The 13016-nt window shown below is 46.0% G+C and overlaps 1 protein-coding gene across 2 annotated transcripts in view; it reads right to left on the bottom strand.

Moving 5' to 3' along the window:
- Window positions 1-2570: 2570 nt before the first annotated feature.
- Window positions 2571-13016, bottom strand: part of HCN4 (hyperpolarization activated cyclic nucleotide gated potassium channel 4) — a 111374-nt gene continuing 100928 nt past the window's right edge. For both annotated transcript variants that reach the window (XM_009935898.2, XM_075432132.1), the window contains one exon: window positions 2571-6968. In XM_009935898.2, coding sequence (XP_009934200.2) covers window positions 5398-6968 — 1571 coding nt within the window. In that variant the 3' untranslated portion in view covers window positions 2571-5397. The remainder of the gene's footprint in view (window positions 6969-13016) is intronic.

Genomic DNA, 13016 nt, shown 5'->3' with positions numbered 1-13016 from the left:
TTCGTTCCTGTCTCAAGGCTGGCGGGTGCAGGGGATCAGACAATCCCAGTGCCTGCAGGAAAGCGTTGCCAGGAATAGGTCTGTTCTGCTATCTCCAAGACCCCAAAATCTTTCACGGGGTCCAAGAAGTGTGAGTTTGGGAGCCGCTGCCTCTCCCCCCTAACCAGAGACTGCTCTTCACTAGGAGGGAGGGTGAGTGGGGTGGGCAGCTAGTCCAGCACAGTTTCCCAAGACAAGGCTGAAATGAACAGCCCTGGCCAAACTGTGACTGGGGAAGGGAGAAATCACAAGAACCGGTGATCCTGCCCTTTTCCCACTCTGAGCCCCCTCACCAGCAGGCTGGGTCTTCACAACACACTGCAGGGGAGCTAGTAGTGATCAGGAGATGGAGAAACCACCCTGTTGAGAGGAGGGTGACTTGGCTCTGATATCTGAACAGTTTGCTCCTGACAGCCAGTGTGCAAGTATCGTGAAATCCCAGTGTGGTCTTAAGTCCTTTCAATAAGATGAGGAGGCATCAACACATATGCTAAACCAGTCAAGCCCTTCCAAGTGTGCTTCTCTACAACTGATGGGGGTTCTCCAGAGAGTGGAGCCAGGGCTTTTCTTTGGGCCGGGAAAAGCTGTCTGAGCCATCCTCATCCACAATGGCCCAGAGCAGAGAGGTGGCTACAGGCTGTGTTGTAATGCTCTGGGTCAGGCAAAGATCAGACTCCATTAGCTATGTCTCCTCTGGCACCATGCTTGTCATGAGGACCTCGTGGTTATTGTGCTACAGAGATCTGCTCTGCCCTCAGGAAGGGCAGGAGATCCTCCTGATGATGTCCTGCCCACCCTTCTGCAGCTTGTGGCAGTGGGGCTGTGTCCTGAATCCCTGCTGGATGTTGGTGAAGAGAAGGCAGGTTTCAAAGAGCAGTCTGAAAGCTAAAAACTTGGATTTTGTTCTACACCAACATGAAAACCTCGGAAGATTACAAATCTTCTGTGAAGCCTAATTTTAAAAGAAATTTTTGATTGGGCAGGACTGACTCACAATCCCAGTTGCCTCTGTAACAGTAATGGCATGTAGAACAAAAAAGCCTCGCACAAGCATTCATTTTGAAAGGCAAAGCACACATTTTAATGTCTGAACTTCCCTCACTGAAACTCCAGGACAACTGACCCACCAGGGCAGAGCCATCTTGTTTCAAGGGCATGGCATTTTTTGTTAAGATGTTTGGTTTACTCTTTCCTCACCGGCTCTGCTCATTTACAGCCAGACAAGGTCAGAGAACTGATAGAGGGAGACCGACAGGGTCTCCCATTTTCCTGTACCATCAGAAGCAGGAGGGAAAAGGAGTGTCCTGCTTGGGCTGAGCCTGTGCTGTGTCAGTGGGGGGGTGTGTGCGTCTGTGCATCCCTCTCTACAAAATACTGATTCTATTCATGGCCCTGGGTCTCCTTTTTTTTTTTTTTTTTGCCATCTCTGCATTGGGAGTCCTGGTAAAGAAGGTCCTGGACCTTGTTCTCATCTCAGCAGGAAAGACACACTGTTGATGTGCTACCAGATACAAGAATGCAATCATTGGATGAGAAGGTACGAAGAAAATGAGATTTCAGAGAAAGAAAAATGAATGTGAGACTATCAGCAAGGCAGAGGTGAGGTGCTGCACAGAGGTGAGACGTGAGGCTCTTGATACCAATTGCTTGGAGGAGAGGGAGCAGGGAGGATGGTATCTAGCTGCCTCTCGCTGCCACATGCTGTAGGACACACTCCAGCAGCTGGGCTGGGAGTAGCCCTTTTCTTGGCTACGAAGGGCATGAGGCCATACAGCTCCCCTGTGAGCTACTGACCCAAATCATCAATTTGTGCGTATGTCCTAGAGTGGGTTTGGACAAAGACTCAAAGAGGGTATCACAGGAGTGAAATGAAAGCTCAGAGTTGAGGCTAGTTTTACCTTCCTAAAACACATCAGGTCCTGACCTTGGCATCATCATCCAGCTTAGTCTGAGACCTTGAAACAGCTACTTCCTTTCTCCCATTTTTTTGTCTGCTTTCCGTGATAGCCCCTGTTCCAAGTTGTTAATGTCTGTATCCTGCTGTAGGACTCCTTCGACTCTTCTCCAAGGATCGCAAAGTCAGCCAGAGTTTCCATGTCTGCCATTAATGTGAAAGATTTCACAACACACATCTGCCAAACAACCACCAGGCTTCTCCTTTGTACTGTTAAAATTCAAGTGTAGGCAAAAGTTTTTTATTGGCTTAATACAGTCTTCCTACAGGAATGTGTGAGGTGCAGATGTGGCAGCACATGAACACACTACTAAAGCTCTAAAGACATCAGGAAAACACAGACAGGAAGTGAGACAAACCCCTGCATCTTCTCTGTTCAACAGGAAAGAGCACTGAAATGCCATCCAAGTTTCTTTTCTTCTTTAAACCTCATCTCATGTTGCCTGAAGTTCAACACTTAAAGCAGACAGCAAGTCAGAGGGATGGGTTTTTCATGTTTTTATTTACTAACGTTTTTATTGTGTGTTTTATATTGCAAACCCCACCCCTACAACTCTTCCCTCCCTTCCCCCCAAAATAAAACAAAAAATAACAATAATAATATAGTTCCACCTACTGAGACAAGCCTAGTGTTGACTGGGGTCCAGTCAGAATAACTCAATATTGGCTACTGCACTGCTAAGAACTGGAAAATCAAACAATATCCCCGTGAAAAACAAAAGCAAAGGAACCCAACCGAAGAAGGATGTTCACCAGACTGGTGGATGGAACACACGTCTACCAGAGACAGCCCTCAGGGTGTTTCTATGCACCTCCGTTTGTCTGAGTGTCCACAGGGGTTGTTGAGATTCAAGTACCAATGCAGCAGTCACAGGACAGTCATCCATGAGGGCTTGGCATTGCTGGGCTGAAGACCTTTCCCACCTGCTTGTATTAGATACCCCAGACCCAAACAGCTTAGCTCCCAGCCTCTTGAGATGCTCGTTCTAGGGGCCCCTCTACCATACGGGGAAAAAAGATTGCTAAAACAAATATAAAACTTAAAAGGATATTGTGAGTCTTCCATCTAGGAACTGCCTCATACCTTTGAAAATATGAGAGGGTCTGTGAGTCTGCTTCAATTCCGTCACCTGATTCTGTTTCAAGATGAACCTGTACATATTTGGAAAAGCAGGATCTATATACTATAATTACCACCTGCCAATCAGTCCTACAGGAGGGTCAAAATTGACATGTCTTTTAAAACTAGGATATAGATATATATAAATGTATGTGTGTGTGTGCGCGTGCTTACACATGTGCATAAATAGACTACATATGTGTATAACTGTATACTATATATATAAAAGCATGTGTGTATATAGAGATAAATATATAAAATCTATACACACACACACGCACACACACACCCCTCCCACCACACACATTCACACAGATATAGTTGTATGTAGGTAGTAGAAAAAACATTTCTAGAGTTCTCCTGACCCTTTAAGGAAGACCAAAGCTGATTACATCTGAATTCTGAGCCACCAAAGCACGTTGAAGCAGGAGTGCCCAGGAATGCGTGCAGCAACATTCTAGATACAGGCAGGTGTCAAGAGTTTTGCAGACAATTCAGTATAAAAAAACAACTGTCAGCCAGTGTTTTGGGAGAGAGTTGGAGGTGGGAGGAGGTAAGAGAGGGAGTTATATGGACCTGTATTGTTACTGTGATAATAGCAACTCTTTTGGCAATGCTGCATGAAGTCCTGCTTCCCCTCTGAGGGCATGAGGGACCCCATGATAGCTGGAAACAGAGGGAGGCTGGACATGTGTTTCTAACAAATGTTAGAAAAGTTGAGCACCTGACTCTTTACAGTGAGGTGTTTTTTCTTGCCCTAAGAAAAAACAAAAGAGAAGGAAAAGGTCAAAGTAAAAGAAAAGCAAATGTTTGATCTAGAGGTAAAGGCTGCAGCTTCTCAGTGCTGTGTGCACCCAGTGGCCCCTTACTGTCTTCATCCCACTTTGATTGCCTTAAATCGGGGGAGCCCAAAAAATCCAGCTCAAGGTGCCTGCCAGGCCCCAGATGTGTCCAGTGATGCTGCAACTGCAGGGTGAGACCAAAGCCAATCAGGTGCAGGCTCTTATTGCTGGTGAAATCAAACGAACAATTTCAATTCCCCCATCGGAGGAGAAGCATGGACCATGGCTGGCCAAATTTCTGGTCTAATCTGGTTTAATGGTATAGACATAGTTGCAAATCTGGAGGATTCTTGGCTGGGCACCAGTATTACCCTCGGTGCCTCAAAGCTCAAACTCCCCTGGGCTAAGGAGGAAGAGGGCTGGGGTGACTGCACCTCACTTTTCAATCTTTGTCTACCCAATTCTCTTCAAAGCAGTCAGCCCATGGACACTGAGACATTAAAATGAGAGAGGGAAGGTTAAAGTGCTGCCTCTTTCTTCATCCCTCCCCTTGCTTTGCATGACCCAACCTGGAAGGCAGCATGCACTCTTTCCAAACCATGGAGAGGTTGAAGTGTGGACTCTTCTGTTGCCTGAGGCCAGCTGCCTTGCATGCTGGCAGAGAGACGGGACTGCTCCCACAACCCACATCCATGACGCCTACAATAATACAGAGGGGATATTCACTGCCCTCATTGTGACTTACAAGGGATTGCTTCTTGCTCCCACTGGAGCATCAGTGGAACAAGAAAGAGACAAGCATCTGAAGTCAGGCCCATCCATCTCCTGGTCACCTTCATCTTCTTCAGATGGAGTCCAAACAAAAACAGCCCTTCTGAAATCCCTAGAGGGGACCTCATTAATGAAACTCACCCCTCTTCTCATGTCCTCTGCAACCTGCTGATCAAGGAGAAAACCTGGGAGGAAGTGAAACTCTGATGCGCACAGTGAGCCACCCCAGTCCCCCCATAAGTAGGTGCTGTGGGACAGGTTCACAGCTGGTGCAAAGTGATGCAAAGCTCAGGACAACCAGAGCTGTTCTAAAAACACCAGCTACAGGCCTGACCAGATGTTCTCTTTTACGGCCCACGTCAACCTCAGATCTTTGTCTCAACAGGAAAACCTTTTTTGGTGGCTTCTATGGCTGATCATTCATATGTTCCAGCTCAGGCACACGCCTTGTCTGTGCGTTACCTCGTTGGATTAAATTTGATCATATCCTTTTGTTCCATGTATTAAAATATTCTATAAAATCAAGTGACCAAAAATCTATAGCTCTAAGAATAACTGCTTATCTTCTTTTTTTTGTTGTTTTTCATGTATTTTTTGTTTCTAATCACAGTTAAACCTAAACAAAAGAAATAGAGGAAGGGTGGGGGGAAGAAAAGGAAAAAAATGATTCATGAAAGTCTAATCAGGAACTGAATTGCACGGCTGACATAACCAGCTCTCAGAAGGAGTCCTCACAAATTGGAGGGCAGTTTGGATCTGACAGGTTCCAGATCTCCTGTGAGCACTATGGATTCTTTCCGCCCACCAGCAGTCAGAGCAGCAGCGCCTGCAGCGCTGGCCCCAAACACCAGTGGGTGTGGTAAAGAACCTGAGGACATCTGACGTGGTAAAGTCACACGCCCAGGAATTGAGCTACAAGGCTTCCCAAGAAGTCCAGTCCCTCCACCAGGAAAAGGAGAGAAGCTGGAAACAGATTCTCTAGAGGAATGAGGAGAACTTTGGCTCAGTGTCTGAGCCAGCTCTTGGGGCAAAGATGGCTGGGAAGCAGAAATCATCTTGATGTCCTGGTTCAGACGTCCCGGTGGCACAGGCGGCGTGCTCTTGGACTGCAAGATCTGCGGAGGTGGGCTGGCTGTCTGAGGCAGGAGCAGAGATCCATGAGAGCCTGAGGCCGCAGAAGGGCCACACTGAAAAGTTCTCGTTGCCACTGGGCTCTGACTAGGAGGACTAAGGCCAGAAGGGGTATAACAGGGAGACGCGACACCAGATTGTTGCAGTGGAGACATGGAGGCAAAAGGTGGCCGTTCTCGGTGGAGCTGGGCTATCGTTCCTGTTAAAGATCCTAATGCACTTGGCTGTGTTTGGCACAGGCCTGAGGACGGCCCACCAGAGGCCTGTGCCAGCTGGCTTAGGCTGGAGGATGGCGAGTTGGAAGAAGGAGGGGGTTGGAAGTGATTCATTCCACCCAAAGTCCCACTGCCTGCGAGCTGCTGTAACTGTCCCCCCTGCAGTGGTCTTGTGGTGGGCTGGAACTGGTTGAGAAGACTGGGGGGAGAGTTTGATGAGAGCTGGGTGAGTGACGCTGATGGGGAGCTAGTTGTGGCTTGCTGGAAGTGCCCAAACCCACTGCTGGGAAGGGCTGGCGGCTGCTGCTGCTGTTGCTGCTGCATGGGCTGAGCTGTACCTAAGGGTGATCCAGAAGGTGCCTGTTGGAACTGGCTCAGTCCCACCAAGGATGCGCTGCTCAAACCCGGCTGGGTTGAGCCACCTGGAGGGGATCCCACCTGGAACTGGCCTAAGCCGGTGGCAGCTGAGAATCCTGCGAGCTGCTGGATGTGGAAGGAAGAGGACGAAGGGGTTTCTGCTCCCAGTGTATGCAGCTGGGATGGAGTACTGGAGGGAGAGCCAACAGCAGAAGGCCCAGTCGACGGGATTAGAGACTGAAGCCTTTTCAGCTGTCTTGGAGTCTGGTTGGATTGCTGTCCCAAGGAACCCAAGACGGACACTGGAGGACGGAAGATGGCTGTCGGCAGGCGTGGGTGGTGGGTCAGAGCTATCGCGACAGAAGTGGTGGCTGCTGCAGCTTGCAGGGGTGCCTGGATCAGTGGAGTCCAGATGACAGGGGTGGGTGTGGATGCAGCAGCGGCAGCAGCAGCGGCGGCAGCCTGGACATTGTGGGCACAGTGTGCCATTTCTCTGTCATGCTGCACAATCTGCTGGATGATCTCATTTTCTTGGTAGTTGAAAACACCCGAATTGAGGTCATGCTGGACTTTATGCAGCAGAATGGAATTTTTCTTGCCTGTAGAGAAAGTGAAGAGAGAAAGGGTCATTCTGGCAGGTCAAAGCATGGGAGGCTTCCTCAAAGCTCCCTGCCAGACTTTCCTCGAATTGTTGGCACTGTCTCCCCTTCACTGTCATTATGGGATCTGTGTACAGTCTCTGTGTGCCAGCAACAAGACGACAAACATCACATCTGCTTTTGTGGTATGATCAACAAACCTCAAGATCCCATAAAAATGTGCCCAACAGGACAGGTATTCTTAGTTAGACAGTAAAGCCACTTCTGACAAGTGTGGCAGACTGGCAGCAAAGCTTATTAACCTGGAGGATTCCCATTTTGCACCTCATAATCCGAACTTCCATTAGAAAAAGACAGTAAGTCCAAAGGCTGTAATTTTTTTGTGTTTGCAAAGGAAAAACCTCAAAAATACAACTCCAGTGAAGTTTCCTGAGTCTTCAACTACTCTTCTTCAGCTACGCCTTTTCCTCATCAATTTCATGCAACCTGTTCACTCATGCAACCTGTTCACTCTGGAGTCAAAGATGTGTTTTCAGTTGAAAGGAAGTTTCTCTTGGCAGGGGGTTTGGAACCAGATGATCTTTAAGGTCCCTTCCAACCCAAACCATTCTGTGATTCTATGAAATGGACAGAAGGACTTTACAAGCTGGAAAAGCTCAGCTGGCCCAAGTAAGAGACCTCAGACATGCTGCAGCTACTATCTTATTTGGCCGTGCCCTTCTAGCCCCAACTTCAAGGAAACTGCAAGCTAGTAAACGTCATGTTCCAGCTGGACTTTCTAGCCTGCAGCAAAATATTAGCTCAGCATTTCACCTTTTCAATGGGCTGGAAAATGTGGCGTAATAAGTTTGTCTGGCCTGAGCGTGCACCTGGCACTGAAGGGATGCACTCTCCGGGACTGAAGGACAGAACCATTCAGCGCAGGGGGATGAGATGCTGGCAGCGATGCCCTTCTACCCAAGCACAAATGCCTTCTCAAAGGAGAAGATTTCTGGTGTGGACAGGCACTCTGCATAATGGCTTGCATATCTCTGGTCTCAGAACAGCGTGAAAATTGGTAACTGTGCCAGCACTGATTTATAAAGAGCTGGTACATGCTGATTTGAATGATTTTCTTACAAAATTAGTGTAGATTATATCCCTGTTCTTGCCTTTTCAAGGGTCCTCTATCCTGACAACATATGCCAGTTTGAACTGATGACAGCACCTGCCTGTGGGCTTCCTTTCCACTTGTGTTTACTGAAGCTGTTTGGATTTGAAGGGTTCAGCCTAGTAAGTTCTGTGTGTGACCGTGTCCGTGTGCGTGCATGTGCATACCTGGCTTCCCTGGCTGTGTGTCGGTACACAGCTCATTTTGTAGCTGAAGCTCAGAAGGTGAGTGTAGAAGGGTCACCTCTAGAGGAGGCACCAGCCAGTTTGGATCAGATCAAAAGCTGTATTAACCCTCCTCCTAAACCAAATGCATCCTCAGGCCCCACACCCATTAGCAAACCTCTGCTCTGATTCAAATGTCATTTCTGCTGGTTCCTGTCTGATCACTTTTAGTTCCTGCACAGGACCAGAGCAAACAGAGAGCATCTTGCCAGTTGCTGCGGATTTACAGACCATGAGACAGCGGCAGGTGTGGAATGGAGGTCTGGATGAGGAAGGGCCTCTTCTTCTGTATTTTAACCCCCAAATCATGCCATGCTTTAAGAATTAAAGGCTGGCAGCACAGCTCGTGTCAGTTGTTTCCGGCAAAAAAGGGCTTGTCCATTAAACTTGTCTCCATGCTTTCATGAAATCACAACTTTCAAGAGAAGTCAGCTGTTGATATTACTGACTAAGACCCCAATCTGATATTTAATTTGTCCCATACAGCATTCTAGTTTAAACTGGTCAGCTGACAGTTTCCAAGAAGGAATGGTTAAGAGTGGACTGCCATGTTGGCTAGTAGTTCCCAGTGAGATTCCAGAGGAATTTCCTCTCAATCTTATGCCAGTCAGATCTCAGATCTTTGTGTACAGATGTGAGTACATCTATGTGCATAGATGACATCCAGATTGTTGGGGTTTTTACACTATATGGTGTATCTTTTATATCTGTAACAGATAAAAGAGTCAGAGTTTAAGGACATGCCTCTTACTCTAGCCAAATGTAAAATCAAACACCTGGCAGCAAAGAACTTGAATGACCCTCTGAAGAGGGTAGCTGGTATCCTGGTGTCCTGTAAAGTAACTCTGAAATGGTAGAGTCTTGAATATAACTAGTTGAGTTCCAAATCTATCACCAGAAAAAAGTGAAACAATTATTGCGCAAAGAAGAAGGAAATTACAAAGTATAAGAGAGATACTAGTCACTAACACATAAAATGCTAAGAAGGCATACAGTATGATGTTTTAATTCTAGTGTGTAGCTGCAAAGCATGAAAAGGTACAGAAAATATCCACAAGAATCAGGCCTGAAAAACATCAGTGAATAAGTACAACGTATTCAGCTTCTCCCAGAGAAGAGGCGACTTGATACCTATTTATAGGGAACTTCGCAAGTGAAGGAAGCTGCTAAGAACCATTTCCTTTGGTTCCAGAAGGACCCATGAGATACTGTGATTTTAGACAAGCCCAGAAAAAAAAGAAGGAGCAATCTAACTGTAATTGTAGTTAAGCACTGGGAGACCACACTAAGGGCTTTTCCTTTAGAATACTTTTTAAAATCAAGTGTTTATCTCTTTATACAGGATGAGGTGTGGCTCTAATAACTGAGTGCTATGCAATAGTGCTATGCGATTGTTCAGAGCTGGTAAAGCTTGCAATCTACAGTGGGCTGAACTGCATAAAACCAAACCATGAAACTGCTGACAGAATTTTCATTCTGGATCTGCAACTGGTGCGTTTGGAATGTGTCTGTTGCGGGTAGTGCTATGGGATGCTTAATGCTTTTGTGTTCTGCCTACTGCTAATCACTCCCTCTAAAAAAAACAGTAAGGAATATGAACGGGTCTTTCTTTTCTCACCTCGGAGAAAGACACGAGCCCTGGAAGGGCACAGTCCTGAAGGCAGTGTTGTAAGCTGCTAATGTCATTACAGGGGCTGGAGAGCTTGTCTGCACTGGAAGGGCATGTGTAGGATATGTATATAATATCTGTTTCATTGTATATCGGACTGGAATAGACAGCACCAGACAGCGCCTAAAGAGATCCTGGTTCTACCTGCCGTTCATGCAGCCAGGCACACTAGAGGGAGCAGGAATGTCACCTTTAAACTTCAGTGCATTTTTGCAGTGAATATAGAGTGAAAGGGAGTGAATGGTACAGAGGGTCATGCCGCAAACACACAGACACAGTAATTTCCACGTGGTATCAACTAGAATCACATACGCGCTCACAAACAAATTAGATCACAAAGCTGCTTAAACAGAAACAGAAATACTAATGGCTTCAAGTCTGGAGATAAGGAACAACCTGTCTAAATAAAATGGACAATTAAAAGAGGATCTGGTGAGCACACTTGAGTTAAAGAGAGATCCAGCCTGCAGGTTTGTAATCGTTCTCTTTCTGGAGCTGAAGGTACAAATCCCAGCATGGGGAATCTGCAGCTATCTCGCACAACTGCAAGGTCAGGATGTGGATGGGAGACAGCATGCTGAGTTCAAAGCAGGCAGGCAAAAAAGCCGTCTTACCACATTTGTTTTCTTGATAACAGACTGTAGCAAAACCAGGCTGAGGAGGAATGGCTATGGGTAGAAGAAGGACAAACAGCGGATGTTGCTAGTGCAGCTTTCTGAGAAGCTCGATACCAGCAACTGCTCTGCGTTTCCGTCATGACACCTCATCTCACTCTTTTAATTCCATGTCACCTGTCTTTGGCTTCTGATTTGCTTGTCTGTGCTTGAATAGCCTGCAATTTCCAATGCTGCCCTCAATTCAAATGAGAACCCATAGTGATGTTAATCAGAGCTGCACAGATGAATTGAGGGGATAGATGTTTTCATAACCGGAGCTCTTGACAATACAGAAAGAGCTGAACAGCAGACTCCAGTTTCCTTGGCAGACCACTAAATGGAGAATATGCTAACATTTTCCAAACACGCATACTATTTACTGGAAATGATTTGATTAAAGCTCCTTAAATTTGTGTCAAATTGATAAAATAATCCCAGCAAAAACCTTGGAATGATTTTTTTTGTTAGTTTGAAAACAGAACATTTCAGTTTTCCTTTGAAATTACATTACATGTTACTGTTTTCCTGAGCCCAGCTTGAATCTATTAACTGTTTCATTAGATCAAATTTTTCTTTTCTGTTTTGCCAAGAAAGGCTCAAGTTTCTGCTCCAGAACATTTTTTTAAAAGTACTGAAAACATTCATTCAGTTATTGAAGGGGAGAGTAATTTTTTAAAAATCATTTTTCAAAATTGTAATTGGTTAGCAAACTGAAAAATTAATCAGTTCCACTATTCTAATTAATTGCATCATTTACATGATGTTTCCACACACCAATATAAGTCTTATTAGTTCCTTCTGGATAAAATCCTCCTTCCAACCAGCACCAGATGAGAACAGGCACACAGCAGAGTCCTGGTGGGACAAAGACGTTTTCCTGGCAGTTCTGACTAAGATCCTGCATGAAACATAAGCCAACGGTGGAACAAGGCAGTAGGAGCAAGTTTGCTCGGGCCCGTGGTTCTGAGATTATTTCTCCTCCTCATCTTGTTTATGAAACTGCTTCAGTTATAAATTCATTTTTCCTGCTGTGGATTTATTGTCACAGCACTTGCCACAAAAGGAGAGCAGAAAAGACAGGAGGCAGAGGACTGAAAGGCTGATCAGTTTGGCTCTTTGTAACCCTAACTGAAATGAGGTTCTGCAGCTCACAGCTACACTCAGTGAACTGCAGCAGAGCCTGCATTCTTGCTAGGCCAGTGAGAAGCTTCATTAGGAGAAAGGAAAAGGGACTCTTTTTTCCCCTTCAATCTAATCACAGAAGCATGGAGGCTCTATGTTACAGAGTTTCTCCTTCTGTGTTGTTTATCCCACATAAATTGAAGTGCTGAGCGGAGTCTCAGGTACTAAGATAAACAATCCACCCAAGCGTTTCTCCTAAACCCAAAAGCACTACACAAATTTACTGAGATGCCACAGAGCTGGCATGGGAGCCATCTTTAGCCACCTCACGCACCAACTCCCCACCCTTGCTTACTGCGAGGCAGCTCAAGGCCCCTTACCTTCCTACAGAGGAGAGAGCAGCCGCCTGGGGCTTGTGCAGGGCGAGAGACGTGTGACACCCTGATGAAAAGAGGACTGGGTGGCTCCCGAGCAGCCGCTTGGGCTGGATGTGCCCCCGAATAGGACTGAGGGGCAGTTCAACTAACGGAGCTACAGGAGCACAGTCAGTTAAAGGACTTAAGACCAAAAGGTCTCCATGGCACAACTGACCTTTTTGTTCTCTCTGTACAGCTCCTAAACCAACATGATTTTTTTCTCATAGTCAGACAAAAATAAATATCATCAATGGAGTGCTCTGAGTTCTAAAAGGTCCCTTTTTTCCTCACTGCAACAATAGGCTAAATATAGGGAAAAAAAGGAAGATATTTAGAGCCCAGAAGATGTTCACAGCAAAGCTATTGCTGCTTTCAAGTGGAGTGGGGTATGTAAAATTATGGAAACTAAGCAAATAGATGTTGCTCCCTTAACAAAGAATTGCAAAGTCAGATTTTCCTCAACTGTAGACAGCACACAAAAGAACAGCGAGAAAGGCTCATGTGATTTCATAAAAGGAGCCAGCACACCACAATAATTCTTCTATCAAATAATCAAAATTAGCCTTCTGTTGTTAAAATTCTGCACAGACACAGGGGAAATTAGCTGCGACTTTCTGTTCATTCTCTTTTCAGTTCTGTCTAAGCCCACTGGCTGCAGTTTAAGAATTCAGGTCACTAAATTGCTTTCTGAATTTGCATGTATTTGAAATAATCTCACTTTATTAGGCTGGCTTGTGCCCTGGTCTGCTGTCAAAGTGGCTTCCCCCTGCCACACGGTTACTTCTTTCAGGTCTTCGCTTCTTATTATTCA

The sequence above is a fragment of the Opisthocomus hoazin genome, chromosome 10 (genome assembly GCF_030867145.1).
Source record: "Opisthocomus hoazin isolate bOpiHoa1 chromosome 10, bOpiHoa1.hap1, whole genome shotgun sequence".
Taxonomy (NCBI): Eukaryota; Metazoa; Chordata; class Aves; order Opisthocomiformes; family Opisthocomidae; genus Opisthocomus; species Opisthocomus hoazin.
Note: the sequence above shows the minus strand (reverse complement) of the source record. Positions and strands in the feature narration are given on the sequence as shown.